Consider the following 27,904-nt stretch of genomic DNA (forward strand, 5'->3'; position numbering starts at 1 on the left):
CAAAATAGTGCGCGCAGCGCGCTTCTGAGAGCGTAGAAGGTTGCCCCAAACGCTAGCACAGTAGAGGGACTGATTATGAATACAGGCATTGTAGTAATGTATTGCACCAGCTGGCGTCAGGAAGGGAGCAATACGGCGTAGTAGGGATATGCGGCTGTTAATCTTTTTGCATAAGTGCTCGACATGAGGTTCCCAGGTGAGGTGGTTATCAAACACCACTCCAAGAACCCGCGCACTGTTTACTTGCTCAATTGGACAACTGTTTAAAGTTACTGAAAGAGAGGATTCAGCCAGATTTGATATTTTTTGGTGGGAACCAATTAACATTGATTTAGTTTTTTTGGTGTTTAGTACCATACGATTGAGTGTAGCCCATTTATGTACATCAGCTGCCAGTTTATTTAGCTTAAGGTCAACATCAGGCACACTGGGGCCGAAAATCAAAAATGTGGTATCGTCTGCAAACATTGTAGTATCGGTAACAAAGTCAGAGGAGAGAAAAAGGGGCAAGTCATTGATGAATAGAAAGAAAAACAAAGGACCGAGAATACTGCTTTGAGGAACTCCCACATTAATGGGTAGTGCATTCGATAAAACTCCTTTGAAGCACCTAATTCCGATACTAGTACCTAAGTCTGATACTAGTACCTAAGTCTGATCACATCACACCCGTCCTGCTTTACTTACACTGGCTACCTGTGGAATTTAGGATACAGTTCAAGATTCTGCTTTATGTTCACCACAGCATTAATGGCAACGCTCCCTCCTATCTGAAGTCCCTAATTAACTGCTCTTTTAAACAAGCGCTCAAGGCGTATCTGTTCCGCCTAGCCTATAATGTTTAATATTTCATTTTTGTAACTTTTTGTTTCCTGTGATTCTTTTTATTTAGCGCTTTAGAATATGTATCCATAGTTTTAGCGCTTTACAAATAAATGTATTATTATTATTAGATAGAAACATATCTTTTTGTCTGAGACTGCGCGTGCAGTCCGCGCGTCTAAAAATAGCCTGGTCCTAGGAAACGCCGTGACACCTATATAGTACCAGATTGTGGGAAAGTTGATTGCAGGGATAGCAACATACATCACACTGTTGCGTTAGAAGGGATAACAACAGACAAACACACTGTTGCTTTAGAAGGGATAGCAACAGACATCACACTGTTGCTTTAGAAGGGATAACAACAGACAAACACACTGTTGCTTTAGAAGGGATAACAACAGACATCATACTGTTGCTTTAGAAGGGATAGCAACAGACATACTCTTGCTCTAGAAGGGATAAAAAGGGATAGCAACAAATACACTGTTGTTTTAGAAAAGATAACAACAGACATCATACTGTTGCTTTAGAAGGGATAGCAACAGACATCATACTGTTGCTTTAGAAGGGATAGCAACATACATCACACTGTTGCTTTAGAAGGGATGGCAACAGACATACTGTTGCTTTAGAAGGGATAGCAACAAATACACTGTTGCTTTAGAAGGGATAACAACAGACATCATTCTATTGCTTTAGAAGGGATAACAACAGACATCATTCTATTGCTTTAGAAGGGATAACAACAGACATCATACTGTTGCTTTAGAAGGGATAACAACAGACATCAGATGGGATAGCAACAAATACACTGTTGCTTTAGAAGGGATAACAACAGACATCATACTGTGCTTTAGAAGGGATACGAAGGGACAGACATACTGTTGCTTTGGAAGTGATAGCAACACACAAACACACTGTTGCTTTTATAATTTAATTTTCAATAAGATTGATCTTATTTCAATTACAATTTAATGAATGGGTTATGTTAGAATCCGAGATCATTTATGTCATTTCACTTATCATTGGAGCTTGTGTGATACCACAGGTAACCCACTAACTGTGCAGAGACAAAGACCGATTTATTCACCACAGGTACCCCAAGAAAGTCCTGTGACCCATGGCAAGCCGCATCAGTCTGCATCTAGTCACATGTCAAGTACGCTCGTGTGTTCCTTTGAAAAACTCAAATCAAATGAAATCCTTCTACCCCACGTACCAGAAAACAAACCAAACCTGCAGTGAATGGGTTACAGGGAAAGGAAACAGGTCAAACCAGTCATACCGGTGAAAGCCATGAGGTATAACCAGTACAACTAATAAAACCAGTCACATGTCCCTGACATCCTTAGCGATAAGACAGAATAACTTGGGTTTCCGAGAATGAAAATAAAAGTGTTCGAAAGATATAAAAGAATTCGATAAAGAAATCGTGTGCTGTAACAAAAAAACCTAACTAGGTGGTATGAATGATGGAAGTTAAATATTTTTACAGTATCACACAAGCTCCATGGGTGTGGTTCTAGGCCTGTACGGGAGTGGCGTACTTGTTACACACTAGCTCGTCTATCTTGAGGCATCGTTCCTGGCAGTCGCACGAGTTACTGCACGTCTGGTTGAGCAGCTCCAACCCGTTGTCAAGCCAGACTTGCGTCAAGACGTCTGCAAAGTGCTCCATCATGGGCTCCGTGTGCATGGGGGTTGGCGCGATGCGGAGACGCTCCTCGCCCTTCGCTACTGTAGGGTAGTTGATGGCCTGCGCGTAGATGTTGTGCTTTGACATCAGGTCATTGGATACCTGTGTGCACTTCCCTGCGTCTCCCACCTGAAATGATACGCAACACGTGGTTTAGACTCGAAGGTTGCGGGAGATGGGATACGCAACACATGGTTCAGACTGGAAGGTTGCGGGAGATGGGATACGCAACACGTGGTTCAGACTTGAAGGTTGCGGGAGATGGGATACGCAACACATAGTTCAGACTGGAAGGTTGCGGGAGATGGGATACGCAACACATGGTTCAGAGAAGGTTGCTGAGACGTCATTTCATGTCCTCGCACTAACCATACGGCAACAACCCCACCCCCCTGACAGGTGGTCGCTTTGCATACTCACATGGATAGGGATGATATGCGAGGGAGCGTACACCACAGGTAGCCCGCGCTGCACCAGCTTATTGCGCAGTCTAGCGACAACAGACTGGTGGACCCGCCTGAGATCTCTCCCTTCGTCGCCGGACAAGATCTCAATGGACTTGATAGCAGACTTGACGGTAATGGGAGGAAGCGCGGTGGTGAAAATGAAACCTGTGGTCAAACAAACAGTTGCAAATTATGAAACCATTTAAAAAGTAAATCCTATCTTTTTTTCAGCCATAGCTAGTACAGGTGTCTGGGTAGCAAAAACATGAAATTCTCCGGTTTCTTAGGTTTTTCACATTGTCACACATTGGCCCTGCACAAGTAGAGCATGCAGAATTAAACAGGGTGACTTTTTGTCTGAGCATGCGCATCACATCCCAGGTCTAGGGGCGATGTAGTCAGCGGCTAGTGCGGATAGCGAGATTCACTTGCAGTGTTTAAAGATATGGTGAACTTTTGGATCTCAAATATCTGCTTTACGCTTGCAGGAAGGCCTCTTTTCAGAGGATGTCTATGTCAGTATGCTATTGCAGGGTATCTATAGAGTTAGTTTAGCAATTAGACTATTTTATGTTGCGTTTCTCGACTTTTGAATCTCTGGGATATGCGAATAAATCAGGTCAAAAAGCCATGGACGGAATATTACATTTCTGAATTATAGAATCTGGAAGGTCGAGACCAAAGAATATACGCAATTTCATGATGTAAAAGGTTTGTTATTATCTCAAACTGTTGAAATCAAGCTAAGATTCGCAGGGCGGGACTTCGGTGATTTAGTCACAAATTTGTGAAATTGCACTAAATTAAAATAATTGAAACCGAGCCCAGTCATAAAATGCAACTGTTTTTTTTCGTGGTCCCGAGAAATCTGCAATGTTGCGCAATGCCCAGGAAGCCCATCCGCCACTGTGTGTATAAATTTTTTTAGTGTACTCACTATGATTTTACCGAGACCTTTTCCTTACACGAAGTATATCTGCCTATGACGTCATCGCAATTCACTAGAAGGCAAGCTGAAGTATCGCCATCTTGGAATTTAGAATTTCACATCTACGATTTAAGTATTTGTGCAGAATCAAGGCCCAATTGGCGATTTTACTGCTCCATAGCTTTACTTTCTATCAAGTTATTGTGGAAAGTCGTCCTTACTTGGATTGATTACGCCACATTTCGTTATGTTTTTATATTTGCAACGCGTATAGACCCGTAGCTCAAGAAGGAACATGTGCTTCAGTTACAGACAGCTTCAATACCTAACCTTGATGTGATCTGAATAAACAAAAGAATAAACTAAAGGTATTTAACTAAATTGCTTAATCTTTTAAAGTTATCTGGGTCAATTATGAAACTAATTTTAATTTTGATTTTAAAACGCTGTGGTGTTATGAATAAGCTACTTGGCCGCTAGAGCTTTTATGCTTCCTTTAGATAAGTTTTATTTACTTCCCAAAATACCTTTATCCCTCATTGAATGTCATTAAATTTTTATGGAACAAATTCAATAAACAACTAGAGAATTTGTTGTCTTTGTAGTGTTGTTGATATTGATCCTTGAAAAAATATATAAGCTTATGTAAGCTTACATTCTTTTTTATAAGAACGTCTGCATTTTAGAGCGCATCAGGACTAAAAAAGTAATAGCGGAGCCAGCGCGGCCGCAGACCGTGCGCGGAGCCCCATAGGTATAGAGAAATGGTATATATATAGCTATGCGACTCAGTTTTTTGGTCATCGCGCGGGTACCCTGTGGTGTCGCCCGCCTTCCCGTGGAACCAGCACAATTTGCGATAACTTCGTAAAACGTCACCTCAGTGAAATCATTATACAAGAATATATTTTAGCACTATCCGAGAATGCTACATACTTAATAAAACCCCGAAAGGTACAGCAAAACTTACAATAATTTAGTTTTTAGTGTTTTTATATTTGCACTCACGGGAACCATGCGTCTAATTTTGCCGCGTTTTTGTTCTTCTAACTACTCGCGGCCGACACCGTGAGTATTGTTGATAAAGTTTTTGCATTATTTTCGTCGTGGCTAAAACCAAGAAAGAAAATCGGCACATCTTAACACTTTTATAATATAAGGACGTACAAACGATGGACGGAAGGACAAACGATGTGTTTGGAAAAAGAATTAAGACTTCAATTTAAAGGCTTCGTCGACATATTTCTAGCACTCAAATAAGATTACAGTTGAAGCCATGTGAGGGGCTCTCCTAACTAGTAATTTAGCTATTTTGTTCGTCAATTATCCCATAAAATGGATTCAGGAAGTCATTAGACATGAAATGTGTATTGAATGTACTAGTACAAAACAAAGAATGCGCGTTTGCAGGGTCTGGTAAATAACCCAAGTTTGAAGTTAATTCTAGATGGCTTTAAAGATATCAACCTAAACGGCGCTTTGCTAGCGAGTTGTAATTATAATCAAGTTTAATCTGTGAAAGTAAGAAAAAATTCTATCGACAAGTTTTATTTGTACAGCCTCGAATGCAAAAATTACACTCTTAAAAGTGTCGCACCTAAAAAAGGGCGGATGTTTAACTATACATAAAATGAGATCAAAAGCTCGCAGCAAATTATATATATTGGCACGAAAGAAGTCCGATAGATATGCTACAATTTAAAAAATTCTGATTTTAAATCGAGTTTTCTTTTGCAGAAATATGTCCGTGAAAGTAGAAGATAAACAAACATATCAAACTTATTGCCATATGTCATGAACCTTTAGCTTTCGCTAGTGCCCAGGTACACTCGTATGATATTTTAAAACTGCGTTGCGCTAAAGTATCAAATTTTGCCGGAGATTAGTCAACATCATGGAGCCATCGCGATAGTTACGCCAAAGAATAATTCGACTGAGCCCTATTTTATGTTTTAGCACAAAAATAACAGATGTACATACCCTTGACACCCTGATGCTTCAATATGGGTCCATGGACAACCTCAAGGAGGGTCAGTGTTTTTAACAAACCATACCCAAGACATAGTGTCAATTCAAATAGAGTAGTAGCCACAAAAACACAGTAAAGAAAGTTGATAAAACTGTTAAGCCAATATTTGTAATTTTTACCAAATAACTTTTATTACACTTTTTACTGAAAGAAAATTATAAAAGTCAAGAAAATCTGGTAGTGCAATGTGAAAGGAAGAAAGGGAATTTGGACAGTGTAGGCAAGTATGGAGCACATTCACTGGCAAAAGCAATATGTTTATGTATAGAAATGTGTTGTGTGCTGATATGGTTTATAATGTTGAAGAGAATAAAAAAGCACCCATTTAGCTGTAAAAAAAAACTATAATTAGTTTTCAATTCTTCAATGTTCCGTAATCTATGATACCTCCAAATACACCCAAACAAGTTTTTTTCGGGTTAAGCAACAACAAAAAATATACCTACATACATATCCCACTCTACACCTGTGCATCACGAATTCTTCTATGAACGGCTTCACTTAAGCCTAGTGCACACTAGTGACATATTGACATAACGACATAGGCGCGCGCACTCTTATCTTCGACATAATGACATGGACACAACGACATAAGAGTTTTTTTCTTTTACTTCATTATGTTCATGTCGTTATGTCGGGCTTAACATAGTGCGCACGCCCATGTCGTTATGTTTTTATGTTGCTAGTGTGCAGTAGGCATTACACATTACATATATACATACATATATGTATTAAGCCTAATAAGCCTCTGTCTTCGGCTTTTCCCTTATTGTATATACATTTAAAATATTCAATAAAAGATTGATTGATTGATTAATATAATATGGCTTAAATAGATTGTACGCTGGCTCCGCTTTTAGGCAGTGCCACAATCTCTATATTATTTTTCTGATATCTGAGCCTCGGCATGTTCTTAGCATGTTCTTAAAATTTTGTGCAATCTCATGCTTGACGCTCTTATAAAAAAAGAGTGTACTAATCATGTCTGGAAAGTCTATAGCTCTTTTATTTGACTTCAAAATTTGTTTGTTTAAACAATATGATAGCATAGAAGTTGTTGTTTACTTTGCACATATATAAATGAAATGATAAATGTCATTAACAAAGGAAACAATTATATGGGTGTAACAGCAAATGTACACCTAAGTGATAGCACATTGTGGGTGGTCAAAGCAATTTTTAAGATTTAGCAATTTTCAGTTTTCCTAAATTTTATTTCAGTGCTAACTCTGCTGTGGATTTCCTATCTCTCTCTATGCTGGTGTGTGCCCTCTACATACCTAAGGGATGGTATTTGGTAGAATTTTACACAATAGGACAATAACAAATATTGTTCAAGTTTAAGTATTTGGCTAGTGAATTAACAAAGATCGAAATTTGTAGGAATTGATTTTGATAGTATTTAAATGAATTTAGATTCACTGTTTGTGATAAATTAAATCACAGGAATCTATCACATTTATTTGGTTGGCGCAATACACTGAGCGTGTACCACAGGTTCTTCCCTTGTAACATAAACACTGATATGTATATTGTAAACATCCTTTAAAAGCATATATAACGAAATTGGATTTCTAGCAGATTTTAGAGGAAATATCCAATATTCTTTGAAATGGCCATCTTACAAATTTAACCAATTTGATCGATAAACTGTCATAGATATGTGAAAAGCATTCTTCCGTAGTTTATTTTTAGTTCTTGAGATTTCCCGGTAAACTTGGTTGCAATTGGTGTAAAAATCCATTGGGAAATAAAGCTATTTAAGAAAAAAAATCATTTTGAGAGCAAGATTTGGAGTGTATACATAAGTACATCAGTGATTCCCGGACAATAGTGAATTACGAATAACAATGGCGTGTTATTTTGAGCCCGTGTTACAAGTGACCAGTCCAAGCGCATGCTCCTGCAAAAAGTCACGCTGTTGGTGTTGGTGCAGGTTCATACAAACACTATTACGCTTGCGTGATGCTGGTTCATACAAACACTATTACGCTTGCGTGATGCTGGTTCATACAAACACTATTACGCTTGCGTGATGCTGGTTCATACAAACACTATTACGCTTGCGTGATGCTGGTTCATACAAACACTATTACGCTTGCGTGATGCTGGTTCATACAAACACTATTACGCTTGCGTGATGCTGGTTCATACAAACACTATTACGCTTGCGTGATCTTGGTTCATACAAACACTATTACGCTTGCGTGATGCTGGTTCATACAAACACTATTACGCTTGCGTGATGCTGGTTCATACAAACACTATTACGCTTGCGTGATGCTGGTTCATACAAACACTATTACGCTTGCGTGATGCTGGTTCATACAAACACTATCATACAAACACTATTACGCTTGCGTGATGCTGGTTCATACAAACACTATTACGCTTGCGTGATGCTGGTTTATACAAACACTATTACGCTTGCGTGATGCTGGTTCATATAAACATTATTATGCTCACTGAGAATTTTCTATAGAGCTCTACCAAAAACAATTTAACCACGCTCGGTACTAGTACAAAGACTGCTTGTATAAAAAAATCTTTTTATAGAGCTGTAGGGACCAAAATGTTATACTTAAATAATTAACTAAGTTAAGTTAGTTAGAAATACCTGCGCCATAGCTACGAATGGTGTCAATAAGCGAGGCAGTGCCAGCGATGTACCCGCCTATCACCCCAAATGCTTTGCCAAGGGTACCACTGATGATATCCATGTCAGCGAGAAGGCCGTCACGCTCACCCACACCGCCACCATGATGGCCATACAGTCCTACAGCGTGAACCTACACACATCAAGTCAAGGGTCAGACACACCACACCACCGCCATAATGGCTGTACAGTCCTACATCATGAACCTACACACACCCAGTTAAGGGCTAGGCTTACATCCTGAACACCAAGACCACAACAATGATTCCAAATCAGTACAGTACTCCATATCAAAAACAGGTAACAGTACCTCATCTACAAAGGTCAGTGCTCCATACTTATGCGCAACATCACATAGCTGCTTGATTGGTGAGATATCTCCCGTCATGGAATGCACCGTCTCAAATGCCACAATCTTTGGAGCAGCAGGGTCTGCAGCGGCTAGAAGCTTTCCCAGGTGCTCAGGGTCGTTATGGCGGAAGATGAACTTCTTGGCCCCACTGTTGCGGATCCCCTGGATCATGGATGCGTGGTTACCGGCATCGGAGAAGATGAGACAGCCTGCGTGAACAATCAATAGAGGTTAAATATGCAATACAATGTAAAAGATCAATGCCTCTTTTTAATTTGTCATTTTTATGTAGCATCACTCAAATTTGCAGTAGATCACATTTGTGCAAAAAAAAAAAAAACCCTGAAATCCCTTTAAAAATGTTTTCACCAATTACTTTCTGTCTAGTAAGTACGGTTTAGGTAAGAACATTGGGTAACATTTTTAAACCTTGTCAGAGCTTCACAAAAAGAACTTAAATATCTTTAATTATCGTAATGCACTCTCATGATTAGGCATTTATATGTCCATATACAACATTCATTACAAATACTGTACATCAAGCTCGTATTCATCACGACAACTATTTTGCATACATTACATCCTAACTTCCTAAGTCTTATTTATCTATTTTTCTCCCCTACCGGATGCCCAGAATTGTCTAATGTACATCTTGTACAGGTCTCCGAGTGTCTCACCTGGCAAGTGCTTGCCCAAGGTGTAGAGGGTGGTGTCATTGGCAACATAGCACGAGGTAAATAGAAGTGCTGCTTCCTTCTGGTGGAGTTGAGCTAGCACTTTCTCAAGCTGCTCATGGTAGCTACTTGTGCCAGAGATATTGCGAGTACCACCAGCCCCAACACCATGGACATCAATTGTCTCTCTGTACAGTAAGAAAAGAAACAAAAAGGCTATTAAATGGTTATTCATATACAGAGCTTTAGTGCCTATCTGAACTTTTCAAAGACCCAAGGACATTAGCTTGGACCCACCTTGCCACCTTGAGGACCTCGGGGTGCCGACTCATGCCCAAGTAATCATTGCTGCACCACACAGAGATGTCCTTATTTGCGGCACCACTGAACTCCTGCGCATGGGGGAATGCTTGGGCCAGACGGTTTACCTTTTTGAAGACACGATATGTGTCATCTGCTTTCTTCTTCTGTATCTCACCCTCAAAAAACTTCTCATACTCAAAGTGGGCTTGATGCATTTTCTTTTCTACAACTGATTAGATAGAAAGATATTATTGCTACATGCACTGGCCAAAATTGTTATGGTAAACATTGTTATTAAGGTTGTCTGTAAACAAGCATCCATATGCTATATGCCATATGTTAGAAAACTGGATTTCGGTTTATATGCTACCCTCGGTAAATAAAGATCATTGTATTGTATTGTATCCGAAAACTTTTATTTTGAATAGACCACCTCTCTGAAAAGTTACTGAGCTAGTTAAACACCTGCATATAACAACGTAGAATTTTCAATATCAGGCTGAGTAGGTTCTGTTGAATTGGGGTACCTTTTAACAATTAGGCTCTTTAGGTCCTTAATTGGTATACACCTATTTCAAAAAATGTTGTTAGTGAAAAAAGCAAATGGTAGTTCTATGAATGAAAGGACCCATGGATCCCAAAACATATGACTTTCCATTAAATGTAATCAATATATGGTTCTAGCATTGCTTGAGTTTATTTACCACCTTCATTTTAACAAATAATTACTACCCATAAGCACATTTGGGGCGTAGAACTGCCATTTGGCAATTTCCATTTGTCGTTTCACTGACAACCTTAATTGCAACAGGTGTATACGTCAAACAATAATAGTCACTAGGACAATAACAATGAATGCTGAACACAACAAGCCCACATTGTACAATACAGTAAACAATGTACCAGGGACTCCCTGAACGCATCACACATTATCTTTTCCCTCTTGTTATGAATTCTGACAAAAAATTGAGTAATGTTTCTAATAAGAACCCATTCTTCCCTGCATCCTGATAAAGTTAGATCTCTAGGTTGTTATATGCAGGTGTTAACTGTAGGTTCTTTTAAAAGGTTTTTTTGGGGGTTTCTGGGTTAACATACAGTATTTACCTGAGGCCTGGGTGGTCATGGGTCGTACTGACATCACATGTCTGCCACCAGACATGTGATGCTGAGCCGCAAAGAACCCCATCTTGCCATGGGTGTTAAGCCCAAGACTGATTGACTTGACATTGTTGAGGGCATCAACCATGATCACATCAGCATCACCTGGGAATAAATGAAATTGTTATCATCACCCAGTAAAGAACTCTGCATTCTGTCTAAAACAAAACAAATTGCGATAGACACCTCATCAGCGCGACAGTGGATATTTTTTAAAGTACAGCGAAAAACAGGGATGGATCCAGGGGAACCAAATTGGGCGAGGGGGATGTTCAACTTACCCCACCCCTAGATCCACCCATGGTAAACAATAGCCCTGTTTAAGAGGGATGGCTGTATTGGCAAATCAATCAAATAATATTTGTCCAGTAGTAAGTTAAGCTCAATGAGCAATTCATTAGCATGAAGGACTGATATGCACAGTTTAGGTTGGTGAGTTTGAGTCAGTGTTGAAGCAGTGTCACAGTAGATAGCACTATGGTCTGGCATGCGAAGCGCAAGTATCATAGTGTAGTATAAGTAAGCAGTGTCATCAAGGATAGTACCACCGTTTTAATGGGGTAATTGAGAACAAACGTATCATACCCTTGATCTGCTGGTCATGTTCAGGGAGTTTTTGGTGAACCTGATGCTTGCTGGGAAGCTGGTTGGTCCCAATGTTTTTCATGAATGGGCATTCCCCAAAGTCTGTAAATATCAAGACCAAAAGTTATTGTCTAAATTAATATTTTATATAGATAGCATTCAAATCAGATCAAATTATATTATTAAAATAGAAAAAAATAATAAAAAAATAAAAGTAATATTTTCATATAAATAATTTCAAGTAATAAAAAATACATTCTTAAATTCCTTCGAACAGTGCGTTCTGCTCAAGAAATGTTTTTTTCATGGCAGATTTGAATGAACATATACTGTTTTTCCTTTCATTTCAGATTTTAGACTGTTCCACATTTTTCTGCCTCTAAATGATATTGACTGCTGACCAGCTGCTGTTTTCTTTAGGGGAATATGGAGATCTTCGTGTGCTATGAGAATGGATATTAGCATTTGTAGTTTTTAGGTAATCAAAAGTATTTTGCAAGGTATTGTTTGTTAGCTTATACATGAACAAAGCTGTTTCCATGAGATTGATATGAAGAGTGGTGGTAAAAGGTGTAGGGTGTGTAACTTTCTTCAGAAAGGGCGGGAGTTTCGCAGTAAGGTTACTGTACCAGTAAGAAATATGTCATTAATTTTGACTTGGACTGTAATTCAGATTTTGTTGTTTATTTCAATAATTGCTCTATCTGCAGCAAGCAGTACATAGGTTCTACTTTCAATAGTTTTAGGAAGTGTTTTAATAATAACAAAAGTAGGTTAAATAGCACCCTAGACTACCAGTTGGTGAGAGAGAGTTAAGGATGACCTTATCTATCAACATTTTCATTGCGACAATTATTTAGGTCTTAATAATGTTATGGTACAACTTATAGATAAGTGTAACTCTGAGGCTCAGCTTAGAGAAAGGGAAGGTCAGTGGGCTTATCGGCTTTAGTCTATCTACCAGCGGGGTCTTAATAGTGACTATTTTATTTGTAGTAGGAAACCACAGAGATGTGTAAATTCTTTATATCCATAGCGTGCTATTCTAGAACAAGCGCGTTTTTGTCAGTTGTAATGTTTTTGCATCTTGTGCCACCATTCTGATATAAATAAACTTGTAACGATTTACCTTCTTTAGTCTGCCCTGAAGAAGTTAATCAAAGATGAAAATTTGGCAGAGTCGAAAAGCAGTTTTTGGTGTACTGTGAGTTAGGTAAATACAGTATGCCATACATTATCTGTGCGAATTAGGTGATACCGTGAATTGCGGAACGATCGCCCCATCATAGTTGTGTACGACCGCCCTACTCAGAGAACAACTGCCCTACATTAGTCTTTTGAAGCAAGAAAGTCATGCAGAAGCGAATATTCTCAACCACGGTTGTTATTTTGATCAAGCAACAGCGAATTTCCATGTTTACTATTCGATAACAATACGTTGTATTTTCATCATTTGAAGCAAGAAAGTCATGCAGAAGCGAATATTCTCCACCCGGTAGTTATTTTGATCAAGCAACGGCGAATTTCCATGTTTACTATTCGATAACAGTACTGTACATTCCCAGAAATAAGGGACATTAGCCAGCGGTTTCTCTGGGCTCACATTTTGCTAGGCCCGCGAGGAATAACAGCGGTATCACAAATAAAAACGAGATTCCGGCCAGCACAGGGGCTTCCCTTTTGTTGTTACACTAGAAGTTTTTAATCAGGTTGACTAAAATTCCAAATAAAAGTAGTATTAGCGGTATTTAAACGTGCAAGGGGCATCTCTGATTTGATACGTATAATGATAATGGAAGTGCAGCAGTCTTGCTGAGGTTGGAAAACATTATATGCGCAAATTTAAAAAAAAAAATGTATTCTAGAAAGGCTTTATGGTTCCCCTGTGTCTATCCCAGAAAGCCGTGGGGCCGTTTAAAAACAAAATGGAGAACGGACGAACGGAGAGAAGTTGTTCTTGCGGAGCGCACCGTTTTCCTTGCTTCAGTCTGTATCTTAAAGACAACAATAATGGTTCCTGAACTAGGCATAACTACATCAAATGTTATTTCTTCGGGAACAAGATTGGAAGGCGCTACTGCCTATTTTATTGGCCAATTTGATGGAAGGATAGTCGATTGACCAATTTCGAGTCTTCGACTTTCGGCAGTGAATACACGAAAAAAACATCTTAGAGAAATAATACTTACGCTAAAAGAGAGCTGAAATGATGTTCTACCTTTATTAGGGGTTTAGATGGGTCTGTTGATTTGGATACGAGCTCTTAACGACACGATTTAGACGAAGCAACGATAAGATTCTTGTTTGTTTGTAAAGAACGCGGTAGCAGAATACCGCTTTAATCGGCCCGATTTTCGTCGGCGAATACACAAAAAAACATCGTAGAGAAATAATACTTGCGCTAAAAGAGAGCTGAAATGATGTTCTATCTTTATTAGGGGTTTAGATGGGTCTGTTAATTTGGATACGAGCTAATAACGACACGATTTAGACGAAGCAACGATAATATTCTTGTTTGTTAGTAAAGAACGCGGTAGCAGAATACTGCTGTTATCGAGCCAACTTTCGGTAGTGAATAACGCGAATAATCATCGTAGAGAAATAATTCTTACGCTAAAAGAGAGATGAATGGTGTTCTTTATACATTAGAGTTTTTTTTTTCTTTGTTTATATGTACGATTTTTTTTTTCATAACGATTCCGAAGTCCGTAAAAAGTCCGTTTCGATCACTAAACGAGAATAAATGTCATTAAGTACCCTTCGAAAAACTGGTCTCGACTATATTATGGTCTCTACCATCTCTACGCTTGTGAACCATGCCGAGTACATGGTTCATCTGAGTGGGGCGATGGTTTTCATTGTGATCGGGGCGAGGGTGCCTTGGGGCGACCTCCTTTGATACGGATACAGTATCTTTGTTAATGACGTCTGCCAAACCATGCTGGGAAAGGTCACCTGACCCTTACAGGATGGCGTTTGAGATGACTAGGGGATTTTTTCTCAGCAGGAAGGGATAATAGCTTTGTTAACGCCTCCCTGCATATCATGTTGTGAGAGCTGGGTTGATATGGTAAGTCTATCGTTTTCCATGTGTTAAAAAGTAAATCTCCCGCAGAGAGCAAAGCATTCCAAAGAATCACATGGTTGACCTAATCATAACCAACATTCAAACACCTATTCACCTATTCCTAAGCATCTGCAAGAGCTATAATCATCAACAGTTGAAACAGTTACAGTCTGGCATTTCTAAAAATAGCTAAAAAAATGTCTTGGTGCAATGCCAAGGCCCAGAATGCATACAGCAGATATCAAGTCTGTCATATCATTTCTCGTACTCCAGACAGATTACTGTCGTCTTGCGATGCCGCATTTTCAAAACATCGATTTGTGTTTGTCTTTTTCTGTTCCACCAGTCAAATTATTCTAAGCCAATCAGATTCTTGCCATCTCTCGCCTAGTGCAGTTGCCTGGCTTTTTGTCGCGACACTGTCTGTTTTTTTTTCCAGAGGATAGCCAGGGAAGTGCACAAAGCGAGACTCTGATTGGCTCAAAATTGTTTTACTGACGGAACAGAAACCAAAACAAATCGTTGTAAATGCGGGTGGCGATACAACGGATTCGACAGTAAAGAGATACAGAATTAGGAAATGGAGAGAGGAGTGAGCTGGTCACCACTTTTCATTAAAAAATACCATTCTCAATGAGCATAATCTCTAATGCCAATTATAACATCATCCTCCTTAGACTCCTAGCATGACATAATATTTGGACTGAGGAAGTTCTTAGTGGGGAGGATAGCAATGGTGGGATTAAGAGGGATGGGAAAAACAGATGGTAAGTAGCATATTAAAGCAGAGAAAACTCTAATCTATTTGGCTTGATGTTTGCCCTGCTTCCAGAGCTCGAAGACCCTAGTTATCACTTTTGGGCTACTGTTGTTATTCAATTATTTTAAAAATCTTAAATTGTTTGTGTATCACCACTTTTGAATCAATCGAGTTTGGTGTGTTGAGACGAGAGTCCGATTCAACTTTGAACCCAATGTATTTGTGTTGGTACAAATAAACAATGAGCTTCCGCACTTCCCTCCCGTTATTAGAGCAATCTATTTAGGGAGTACCTATTCTAAGTTCTAACTGCTGCAGCGCAATGTTTGAATCTGGCCTTGCACTTGAAAAGGGCCTTCTTGAAAGAGCATTCAGTGTTGGTTTGAAGAAAACTACATTTTAACTCTGATACTGTAGCTCAAACTAGATCCATGTATGATCGAATTAACTGGATAACCCAAACTTCATGCTGTTTTTTTATCTCCTTATAAGGTTAATGGTGGTCCATGGAATTTCAATAAACCTGCAAAAACTCTATGATGGCTAAGACATGGCATGCACCCAAGGGTTAAAGTTGACCTTAAAACAAAAATGATTGTATGCCTTCGGTAGACATTGTCCTGTGAAAAAAATAAACACAGCGAGAAACGTAATATAGACATGTACACATCTAAAAAAATAACTTCTGTACTTTCAGTTGTTATAACACATATAGCAAATTTCTGATGAATGTGATGGTTAATGAACAGCAAAACAAATCAAACTTTATCAAAACTTTCGATGTGCACAATATAAGTACAAATTGTAATAAATTCTTAAAAGGATCAGATCAGGGAGTTGATCAGATATAAGGACATCCCGTCTTTACAAAGTCAAGGATATCCGGAGTTCGGGATGAATTTCTGTAGATTTCATCGGATAAATTTGTCTATTGAAATTAAACATCTGACGTCAGTAGCAATATTGTGTAATTTTTCACACTGTGTGGTCGAGGCAAACTATAGGAAGAAAGGAATCATAAAATTCACTATAATGAATGAAGTAGTTAGTGGTTGCTACCCAAAATACCACCCGCAAACAAAAATCTAAACGAGCAGCCGGTCTTTGCTGTTACCGTTCTTGTTATCATATTTTCAATTTGCCTTCTATGAATGACGGAGCAATTTTTTATGAGCATACAAAGTCGCATGTGAACTTGAGCATGAAGACCTCAAACAGTGATTTTTTTCTCTTATCGTATTCTGAACTTTGTTACAGATATTCACAAAATCAACAACAACATATTTTAAACATATTTTAAATTAAATAAAAAGTAAATTTAATGTTATTCCCCATCATAGCTCACCCTGTCTTGCAGTCGCCGATGTAGCGCCAGTAGTTTGCATGTCTGTGGAAACACACGAGTACATGAGTTAGAAACAACTATAACGATTAAACATGGTGCCTAAATTTCATTATTAGTTAGCATTTTCCTAACCTAAGTTCATCTTGGGAACATTAGGAGTCATATTCGAGTCGAGAACTTTAGACATCACTGGGCAGGTTTCCGCATACGATAGCAAAACAGACTCGCGAGCTTTGCGGATAAAAGTCGACGGCATTCGAGCTAGAAATGGGCACTTTCGGGCAAGCTCCATTTTTAAATGCGTTGTAGATAGAGAATAAGCGTTCACAGGCCGCTAGACAGGCGATAAATTTTCGGTGAACTTTCCCTGAGCCCGACCGGCGAAGGTTGTGCAAGTCAGTGTGTGATCGAAATGAGTTTATAGTACGACGGCTGCCAAATATGGTCAACATGCCCAAATATGAAACTAGTGAGTGAGGTGAAATATACACCACACAGGCAGACCATCTTCAGAAATTTATTCTTTTAGATTTTTTCCAAAAAAAGGCGCTGGCATTGGTTGAACAAAGTTTGAAGCCTAGTTAAGAATAGCTATCAAAAAGTCAAAAAAAAAAAAAAATAGAGTAGCCAACTAATTATTGTAAAGAATTATCCTTAGAAATCTGGAGATTAACTTGATAGTCGCATAAGACCAGGTTAGGGACACCTCTAAAAATCCCACTCTGATTTTTATTTCTATATGGACGAAACAAAAATGTACACCATCGCGTTTCGACTCGGTATCTGATTGAAGCGCGTTTGACACGCGCTCAACCCTACTGAGAATCGCCAACATGATTTTTACCCACTCATTTTATCAAATCCTATCCTACCGCTGACTATCGCGAAAAAAAAATTACCTCTCGTGAGGTATAATAGCAGCTCATCTTCTGTATAACTACCATGGTATTCAGGCCCGTACCCGATGGTCCACTTTCGGTTCTCAATAGCGTGCTATTTGTAGACAAAACTATAAAGCACTAGATCACTCTGGTTGTAGCCGAATCCGACAATAAACGTCCCGTGGAGATACTGCAAAGGCATAAAAAAACCATTTTTGTTTATTTTTTCGGCTGTCAGATTTTTATCAACTCCCTCCTACCCCCCAATCCCCCCCCCCCCCGTAAAAACTAGGTCCACTTCTTCGGATTTCGCCCCCCCCCCCCCCCCCCCCATCCCCAATAAAAATCCTGGGTACGGGCCTGGTATTTATGGTGATACACGAAAAACCTTTTGGTGAAATATCATGTGACACATCTTTGTTATCACTGTGAATATGTATGAATGCAAGGAATCTCTTGTTCACAGCCTGCTCCAAGATTTATTGCACGCTTTAGGAATCGACTGAGAAAAGAAGACTGCGGCTAGGACGGCTTGACAGAGAATAGGGAATTTAAGCAGCGAAAACGGCAACGCGAAAAAAAAAAACAATTGAAAATTCAAAGATTCAGCCGTTGTCCTTCAAACTTTAACGTGAAAACTCCAAGTTTCATTCAGTCGCCGACGTAGTTGCTTAAATTCCCACGATAACACTTAAGCGCTTGGCGATAAATTATACTCAGAAACAAACAGAAATAAACGTAAATTTCATAGAACGCACAGCGGCGTAGCCAGGATTTTTAACAGGAGGGGCCCAAAAGGGACTTTCAAGGCATTTTCTCCTATATTTTAGATAATGTCTCATACATTTACTGTATTTTGGGCTACTAAAAGGGGCCCGGGCCCCCTAGGCCACCCCCTGGCTACGCCCCTGAAGCAAACAGGGAAAAAGCTGAATTTACTTCACCGTCCACGTACTCGTTAGACCGTTAAACTTGGAATTTCACGTCGTGATTTGGCGAAGAAACGGTTGGAAAACTATCAGACAGCGCGCATTTCCACAAATTAATGGAATTATATTCTTGTTGCCTTACTCGTATCTTCCGACCTTGTGGTGTGCCGAGACTTCGACAACATTTTGTTCGACAACATCACGGATACAGCGGTGGCAATTTCTAACTACAACCTCTGGCGGAAAGACCATCCCATGGCGGAGGTATAGCTGATGCGTACATCCATAATTCTGTACCATAAGCGAATGGAACAACTTGAACTCACTGATGCAATATCGGAGAATTTGTGGTTCCAGCTGAGGTCTTGGCGCCTCCCTAGACACCCTTAACGTCCATCTTATGGTGGGTAAAACCATCCTCCCCACGCCACAGCTGATGAAAACAACCTTCTATATCACCATATCCATAGCCCGAGTATCAGGTGATTGTATATACTTCATAGGAAACGATAAAAGGGCCTGACACTCGGGCTACCATATCCAAGATGTTGCTGACAAATACTTAAGAGATCATCTGGATAGTTTGTTATCCCTAGGTGTGGTCACCACCCGAACAACTACCTAAACTTGGCCGGAGCGAACACTATGTGTCCTTGCTAGACCACTTACAGCTCCAATTAAACCATCCAAGAAGAGTGTTCTGTAACGTGACTTGAGAGAAAGCGCTATTACAGCGTTTTGGCGTTTGATTACCGCTACCGTTTGACTACCTAAACTTGGCCGGAGCGACCACTACTCTGTCCTTGTTAGGCCATTTACAGCTCCGTGACTTGAGAGAAAGCGCTGTTACAGCGTTTGGACGTTTGATTAGCGCGTTTAATTGGGACAATGTCTTTGAATTAGATACGTGCAGTGGAATTATATCTGCCACTAAAATTCTTCGTGTCCATGAAACTAACCGGCCTTGTCTCACCACTGATAATAAAAGGCTGATATCGAAAAGGCAAAAGTATCTAAGCATGTTTGGGAAGGACTCGGCCCAATTCAAAAGTATGCGCAACAAGATGCAGTCACGAATCAAGGAATGTAATGGAATATTTTACAGCAACTTGAAGGTCGCTAAACTGAAGGAATCCAACCCAAGCAGGTGGTGGAAAGAAATCAAGAAGCTGTCCTGGGCGTCATGTAACGAAAAGCGGTGGTACTCCCAACTAGCTACTGGGTACAGGAACTTTGTGAGAGAATAAACACCTTTTTCGTATTTCTTACATCTGAATTATCTCCTCTGTCTGGGATTCCGCAGGCATAGCAATGGTTTGTTACATCCAGAAAGGCGTCTCTTTCTCTGCGGTCGATTCAGCTTAGGAAAGCCCCAGGGCCCGATGACCTAATAAAGTGTTGAAGGAATTCGCTTTTGAACTCGCGCCTATCATCAGATCATCGCAGACATTTATAACGCTTCTGTTCGCGAAGGGTCCCTTCCAGCTATACTCAAGCGTGCGGCTGTGTGCCCCTTACCCAAGCAGCGTCCAGCATGTGAAATTGAAAACGATGTAAGACCATTTCATTGACAAGTCAAGTGGCGAAAGTAATGTAATTATTTACTGCGGCGATGATTGTACCGTGCATCCTCCGTGACGTGGATCACAAGCAGTTCGCGCTAGGAAAATCGACCATTCAAGCAGTTGCGTTTGTCATGCACTTGCTGCTAGACGCACTTAACGAGGAGCAGTGTGCTGTTAGACTATTAACACTCACGCACACACACACAAATTACAAACTTCTTAACTAACAAAGAAGAGGTCAGCCGGAGTCGAACTCTTCTAGTCACAGGGTGGGGACCCTCCCTCTGATACGCTCCTGCCTTGTCCGTAGAAAAAAAATATTGATATGCTTTTGAGGCTGAAAATGGGTATATGCTTTTAGATAGTTTTAAAAATAAAACATGTCACTCCTCTCTCTCCCTAGTCTGTTCACACGTCTTTGAACGATGCTGTTTCCGCACACTGCTGCATGATGTTGCTCCCACAGGCATCCCAGTAATCATGCTCTTTTGTGAAGCAAATTCTCTCTCTGTCCCATGCTCAAAATACGCCTTACGCTTGAAACTTTCAACCTACCCAAAACACTAGTGTTCGTCGGGAAAGTGAAACTAAATAAACCAAAAATAAATAACTTACCCTTCCTTTACTGACATCTGCAGATATAGGGTCAGGATCATCTGCTGTGGAACCATTTTCACTATCAAAATGCAAGCTGCAACTATGAAAATCCTTGCCACACTTGGTATGGTAAAAAAAACGTGTAAGGGCCCCATGACCAGTTTCTTTTCCATGAATCATTCCCATGTGCCGTGCAGGCCTGTACCCAGGATTTTTCTTGGGGGGAGGGGGGGGACATCCGAAAAAGAAGACCAAAATTTCCGGGCGGAGGGGGGCTAGAGGGGTTGAGTTTCCTGATAAAAATCTGACCACCCCCGATTTAATTAAGAAAGGGATTTTTAATGCCATAAGGGACTTTTTTTTCGGATTTTGCTACAAAAAAGTTTGACATATAGATTTATGATATACCAGAGTGATCTAGAATGCCATTTTTATCAAATTCGCACCCCCTCCCCCTTGGGTACGGACCTGCCATGAGCGCAATGTTTTATTTTTAGCGTTATGTTCGTAAGAAATACACGCGTCTTGACTTGACTCGCGGGCTGTTGACGATTTGTTTACGAACGGCAGCGCTGAAATGGTTCGGTGAATTGAAATAAAACTGCAGTGGCGCGACTTAGGAATCGGGCCTATAAAAATTACCTTAACAAGTTCGTTTGGCATCCCCAACCTTTTTGAATAATGTGGAATCAAGCAAGTAAGAAAAAATACGGTGTGTCACGAATAACCATCATTAACATTTGATATTGCCATTACCATTAAGCGAGAGCTCAAAGTGACCAAGTTTCTATAGCTTCTAACAACTGTTTGGCTGTTCTTGTTTTGTCTTTATTAATACACCCTTTTTCTTCTAATATATCAAAATGACCAGAGCAGCTAAAAAAATTCCCTTAACCCATAACCAGACTATAGAAGCTCTTTAGAAAAATTATGAATAGTTATCCGCACTCTCTGCTTCCTTGTAAAGACGGGGGATTCCGGACTGAATCATACTAATACGCATTTTACTCCAAAATAGTTATACAAATTTCGCGCGCGTACATAACACAACAGCAGAGGTTCCTCCCGGAAAAGGGGAAATACTTAGTGTATACGTAGCGCCAAGCGACAAATTTATATATATCAGAATATATATCAGAGTATATATCAGAATATATATCAGAATATATATATCAGAAAATATATCAGAGTCACCTCCATCCCTATCAAAATTCAGACCCCCCTCTCCTTATTTTTACCCGCCCATATCTAGATCCAGGCTAGGTCCACCTAGGTACATCAAGGCTCATCTAGATCCACCCTAGGTTTATCTAGGTTCATGTAGGTAGATAGGTACAGCCTAGTTTTGGGATTTGCAGGTGCGTAGATAGGGTCGCCATATCTTTTACTTTGACTTGCGCGCTCTTTTGCCTTTTCCAAGTTCTCTCCATTTTCTTTGGGCATGATATGCCTGCTATATCGATGTTAGTCTCTCATCAACCATTAGTCTTGAGTGCTCATCAGCCACGTGAGTCACAATTATCGTCGGAGGTGTCAAATTAGCGCCTCTGAGAGGGTTCGGAGAGTTGCTGGATAAACTGGCAGTCTCTATAACCGTTTTGGTCTGTGTTTTTGTCTGGGCACAGGATACGAAGAGCAGAATAACTCCCCCAAAGATCATTGGACCGGATGCCAGGTAGAACACAGGCTTAAAGCTCTTCACGGTGTCATACAAGAGACCTGAAAGTGGGGGGGGGGGGGGGGGGGGGGAATTAGTTAAATGAAATTTCATAAACATTCTATCACACACAGTGTGATAGAATGGAAAAAAGGGGAAGATGAATAATATCGAGGGGAAAGCTTTTTTATACGCCAATAACAACAATACAGGAATTTTACTAGTGGGTCATTTTTGCAATTCCCACTTATTCTTCGTCTTCGGAAACCCAGGGGGTATTTCCCACTTATTATTCATCCTCGAAAACCCAGGGGTATTTCCCACTTATTCTTCATCCTCGGAAACCCAGTGGTATTTCCCACTTATTCTTCATCCTCGAAAACCAGGGGGTATTTCCCTTATTCTTATGCTTAGCCTTATATGTACTTTTTTAGTTAGCTATTTTAAAGAAAAACCGCTGACTACTTACCGGCTGCTGGCGGGCCCAGAAGATAGGTGAATGATTGACAGAAGAATAGTATTCCCCATGCGGGGGATATCTTTGAAAACCCAACAATCTCAAGTGTCACAATGGACATCAGCCCTATATACGAGCCGTCCAAAATCCCTAATGCCACTACATACGTTATAAGTCCGCCATATGTTGTGGCGACCGAACACAACGCTGATGCAAGGCCAGAGAGTAACATACAGGCCTTGTAGATATGAAGATTGCGAATACAGCAAATATCCGAAAGCTTTCCAAATAAGATCCGACCGACTGCCGATGCGATACCGAGGTACGAAATGAGCCAGCTGCCTGTAGACGGAGGGATTCCGAGATCTTCGGAGTATCGTACCTATTGGCGACAAAAAAGATAGTCAAGGAGGAAAAACGCAATTAGGCTCGCAGACTAGCAGGGGGAGGAGGGATTCGTGCAAAGGACGTTTTGGCGTCTTCTGCGTAAGACGGAGGCACAAACGGCGCGCTAGCGTTGATACACAAGCATTGTCACGCGCTACGCCAGTAAGCATGTTTTCATGAAAAGCGAGCACACACGCAAACATCATGGATAAACGTTTTTCAGTGAGATGAAATGAGATATATAAAGAGCTTAAAGTCAATAAGTCTAACAATACCAGTCCTCTATAGAACCGAAATTTCAGTGACAAAAAAAGAACGAAACTCACCAGAAAAAAATGTGGAATGAAATAGCCAAATCCGGCAATGGACGTAGTAAAAATCCACAAGATAAACGCTTTATTCCTTAGCACAGAGCAATCAAAGAACTCGCACTTTTTATTTTCGTTAAGAGACCTAGTTGCTCGATCGTTAGAGAATGTTTCTCTTCGCCGCTCATGTGGTCGGTATACGAACCCAGCACACGCAATGAACACTCCGGACATGGCCAAAATCCGGACAGCGTAACGCCATCCGAGTTTCTCTACCAGAAACTGCAAGGTCGGAGCCAGCACTAAAGTTCCGATACTGCAGCCTGCCGCAACGATCCCGGTTGCAAGTGACAAATGCTTGTCAAAGTAATCGACAGAAATGATCAAAGCCATCGTCCCGCAAAGACTGGTGCCTGAGCCGAACAGTAGTCCGTATGTGATATATATAACGACGATGTTAGGTGCATAGGACGTTAGAAAGAGACCAAGACTTATAAACACGCCTCCAAGTATTGTGACAGTTCTGATTCCATAGCGCTCGGCTACGCGGCTCGTCACTGGACTTCCAAGAAACAGGAAATTGAGGCCAATGGAACCCACCCAAGCTGCAAAGAGACATGAACGCTTAAGACTTAGAAAACAATTTAGAAAGCAAAGGTACACAACCCAAACTGCAAAATGACATGAACGCTTAAGACTTAGAAAACAATTTAGAAAGCAAAGGTACACAACCCAAACTGCAAAGAGACATGAACGCTTAAGACTTAGAAAACAATTTAGAAAGCAAAGGTACACAACCCAAACTGCAAAATGACATGAACTCTTAAGACTTTAGTAAACAATTTAGAAAGCAAAGGTACACAACCCAAACTGCAAAGAGACATTAACGCTTAAGACTTAGTAAACAATTTAGAAAGCACAGGTACACAACCCAAACTGCAAAGAGACATGAACGCTTAAGACTTAAAAAACAATTTAGAAAGCAAAGGTACACGACCCAAACTGCAGAGACATGAACGCTTAAGACTTAGAAAACAATTTAAAAAGCAAAAGTACACATAACACAAAAGCGACCATCATAGTCCGATATATATGCAACAGAAAACGTAACTAAACGTATTGTCTAGGTGCCAAGCCTCAAGCTTATCCCTCCCGTATATTTCGAATATATATGTATGCCCACAAATTTGAAAGAGAAATATTGACAAAACTGAAATAATAACGAATCGATAAGTCGAATGAGCCGAATGATGACATGATCATTATTAAAACACGAAAAATGGTGAGAATAATAATAATAATTATGACATCACAGTGTCGGGAGAGGCGGCGCCGTTAAGGTGAAACCTAAAAATGTGAGAATTAAAGAAAAACCTTTGCATAAATTTGCAAGATATTGGCGTTCAGGTGTTTCGGGGCAAATATGCCCTCAGCACTTTCAACTTTCATATCCCCATGAAACTTACATTGACTGACTTACAGCAAGCTAAGCCAGTAATACTAACACTGCTAGTACGGGGCCAGCAAGCTAAGCCAGTAGTACTAGTACTGCTAGTATGGGGCCAGCAAGCTAAGCCAGTAATACTAGCACTGCTAGTATGGGGCCAGCAAGCTAAGCCAGTAGTACTAGTACTGCTAGTATGGGGCCAGCAAGCTAAGCCAGTAATACTAGCACTGCTAGTATGGGGCCAGCAAGCTAAGCCAGTAATACTAGTACTGCTAGTACGGGGCCAGCAAGCTAAGCCAGTAGTACTAGTACTGCTAGTATGGGGCCAGCAAGCTAAGCCAGTAATAATAACACTGCTAGTATGGGGCCAGCAAGCTAAGCCAGTAATACTGGCACTGCTAGTATGGGGCCAGCAAGCTAAGCCAGTAGTACTAGTACTGCTAGTACGGGGCCAGCAAGCTAAGCCAGTAATACTAGTACTGCTAGTACGGGGCCAGCAAGCTAAGCCAGTAATACTAGCACTGCTAGTATGGGGCCAGCAAGCTAAGCCAGTAATACTAGCACTGCTAGTATGGGGCCAGCAAGCTAAGCCAGTAATACTGGCACTGCTAGTATGGGGCCAGCAAGCTAAGCCAGTAATACTAGCACTGCTAGTATGGGGCCAGCAAGTTAAGCCAGTAATACTAGCACTGCTAGTATGGGGCCAGCAAGCTAAGCCAGTAATACTAGCACTGCTAGTATGGGGCCAGCAAGTTAAGCCAGTAATAATGGCACTGTTAGTATGGGGCCAGCAAGCTAAGCCAGTAATACTAGCACTGCTAGTATGGGGCCAGCAAGCTAAGCCAGTAATACTGGCACTGTTAGTATGGGGCCAGCAAGCTAAGCCAGTAATACTGGCACTGTTAGTATGGGGCCAGCAAGCTAAGCCAGTAATACTAGTACTGCTAGTACGGGGCCAGAAGCTAAGCCAGTAATAATAACACTTCTAGTATGGGGCCAGCAAGCTAAGCCAGTAATACTAGCACTGCTAGTACGGGGCCAGCAAGCTATGCCAGTAATAATAACACTGTTAGTATGGGGCCAGCAAGTTAAGCCAGTAATACTAGTACTGCTAGTACGGGGCCAGCAAGCTAAGCCAGTAATAATAACACTGTTAGTATGGGGCCAGCAAGCTAAGCCAGTAATACTAGTACTGCTAGTATGGGGCCAGCAAGCTAAGCCAGTAATACTGGCACTGCTAGTATGGGGCCAGCAAGCTAAGCCAGTAATAATAACACTGTTAGTATGGGGCCAGCAAGCTAAGCCAGTAATAATAACACTGCTAGTACGGGGCCAGCAAGCTAAGCCAGTAATACTAGCACTGCTAGTACGGGGCCAGCAAGCTAAGCCAGTAATACTGGCACTGCTAGTATGGGGCCAGCAAGTTAAGCCAGTAATTCCATTTTTTATATTACTTTCCCCTGTAGAAACTGTGGAGTGAAATCCCATCGTACAACAGATGTGGCTGGGTATCTCCAATTTAATCATATTTCTTGATATCTAATAAGTTATAGTGAATATCTAAATAACCAGTGTCTAGTTTCAAGTCTTGCATGCTGAAGACTTTATTGGTTTCTTTCTAGACCAACGCAATGCGGTGCATTAATTTTTAACAAAGTTACATTTACATTATTTGAACGACCCTAAATAGAAATGAAATCGAAAAATGTCTCGAAAGAAAAACTTATTAAGCAGACAGCACGGCGACTCACAGTACATAAAGATGGAATAAAAAACGACGAATATAAGATGACAACAGGTGAGATCAGTTTCTGAATCTAAACAAACATATAATTCTTTTTTTTTTTTCATGCTATCACGTTAGCAAATCAATGCTATGGATGACGCTGCGAGAGTGGGTAAATATAATACTCTAAAAAGTCTTCTGCCCTTTAAGAACTAAAAAGATATCAGACTGATAGTATATCTAAGTATATCACTTATGATTCATGTTACCTGTCTTTGCTTTACTTTCATGAAAATGATTCAACAAGGCATTGAGGAGAACGCCAAACGATGTATGGATCCCGTAAACAATAAACATTATCAGGAACGACCCGGCGCAAACCATCCAGGCCCAGCCTCTGTCTTTGGATCTCGAGTTATCAGTTTCTATGTACATCAACGACATACTTCCACCGACAGGAATGGCCGTCAGGTTCTCAATTGTGACGGTAGAAGGGGATCGCTTTGTACGCAAGGAAGGCTCGTTACCGGTGGACGGCATGATTTATGTCGAGAGAACCTTCCACCGAATCTCGATTCTCGTTCGCTTTCACGGACGCAAAACCGCAAATTCCTTAGAGATCAGAAATGAAGAGAGATAAGTAATTGCGCTTAGAAGTTGACCTTGAAAGATACATTTTAAAACTGTCTCCTTTGGTGCGTGTGTCGTTGGAGCTCCGTGTTTTTTATAACGAACTACAGAGGTCCAAGGAAATTAACATGCCACAAGAATAAAGAACAATAGACCTTTAGGCCCAGATAAAAACGTATTCTGAAATAAAAACAAAACCTGCAGAAATCATTAAGACTAACGTTTATAACTGGTCGAAAGAAACCGCTGCTTTTATAAAGCATCGGTAGTCTTGTTAGTGGACCATCCAATAAACAGAATGAAGCACAAGGCTCATTGTATCAAATTCACCTGTCACTAAGCGGTGAAGCACTACTCTGATGTTAAATACACAATAAATTAATCATAAACAGAACTCAGGCTCAGGCAATCTTGTCCTCCGAAAGAGTGGTGCTCCTAGGTAACCAAGCCTTCTACACAGCAAGACCATACATTAGATAGATAGATAGTTTAT

General features: G+C 40.4%; 2 protein-coding genes and 1 long non-coding RNA gene across 4 annotated transcripts; 1 reads left to right on the forward strand and 2 right to left on the reverse strand.

Annotated features, from left to right (window-relative positions):
- Positions 1 to 1,745: 1,745 nt before the first annotated feature.
- LOC5518255 (5-aminolevulinate synthase, non-specific, mitochondrial) lies at positions 1,746 to 17,230 on the reverse strand. Its single transcript, XM_032362878.2, has 10 exons — positions 16,960 to 17,230; positions 16,828 to 16,869; positions 11,656 to 11,757; positions 11,017 to 11,175; positions 9,904 to 10,138; positions 9,610 to 9,794; positions 8,891 to 9,141; positions 8,542 to 8,713; positions 2,942 to 3,132; positions 1,746 to 2,650 (listed from the first exon to the last, which is right to left on the reverse strand). Exons 1-10 carry the CDS (start codon positions 17,117 to 17,119, stop codon positions 2,348 to 2,350), a joined length of 1,800 nt encoding a protein of 599 aa, XP_032218769.2. The 5' UTR covers positions 17,120 to 17,230; the 3' UTR covers positions 1,746 to 2,347.
- On the forward strand, positions 15,163 to 16,443 carry LOC116601964. The gene is made up of 2 exons (XR_004290230.2): positions 15,163 to 15,489; positions 15,975 to 16,443. It is a non-coding gene; the product is annotated as an uncharacterized LOC116601964 (long non-coding RNA).
- Positions 17,231 to 21,605: 4,375 nt separating the features above from the next.
- LOC5518256 (monocarboxylate transporter 10) lies at positions 21,606 to 27,861 on the reverse strand. Of its 2 annotated transcripts, none has more exons than XM_048730857.1 (5): positions 27,742 to 27,861; positions 27,051 to 27,393; positions 23,627 to 24,213; positions 22,926 to 23,295; positions 21,606 to 22,518 (listed from the first exon to the last, which is right to left on the reverse strand). In XM_048730857.1, exons 2-5 carry the CDS (start codon positions 27,319 to 27,321, stop codon positions 22,253 to 22,255), a joined length of 1,494 nt encoding a protein of 497 aa, XP_048586814.1. In that variant the 5' UTR covers positions 27,322 to 27,393; positions 27,742 to 27,861; the 3' UTR covers positions 21,606 to 22,252. The 2 variants fall into 2 exon arrangements, with proteins under 2 accessions (XP_048586814.1, XP_001638270.1); XM_001638220.3 differs by having other exon boundaries at positions 27,633 to 27,861.
- Positions 27,862 to 27,904: the final 43 nt, after the last annotated feature.

Source organism: Nematostella vectensis, chromosome 1, assembly GCF_932526225.1.
Source record: "Nematostella vectensis chromosome 1, jaNemVect1.1, whole genome shotgun sequence".
NCBI classification, from domain to species: domain Eukaryota; kingdom Metazoa; phylum Cnidaria; class Anthozoa; order Actiniaria; family Edwardsiidae; genus Nematostella; species Nematostella vectensis.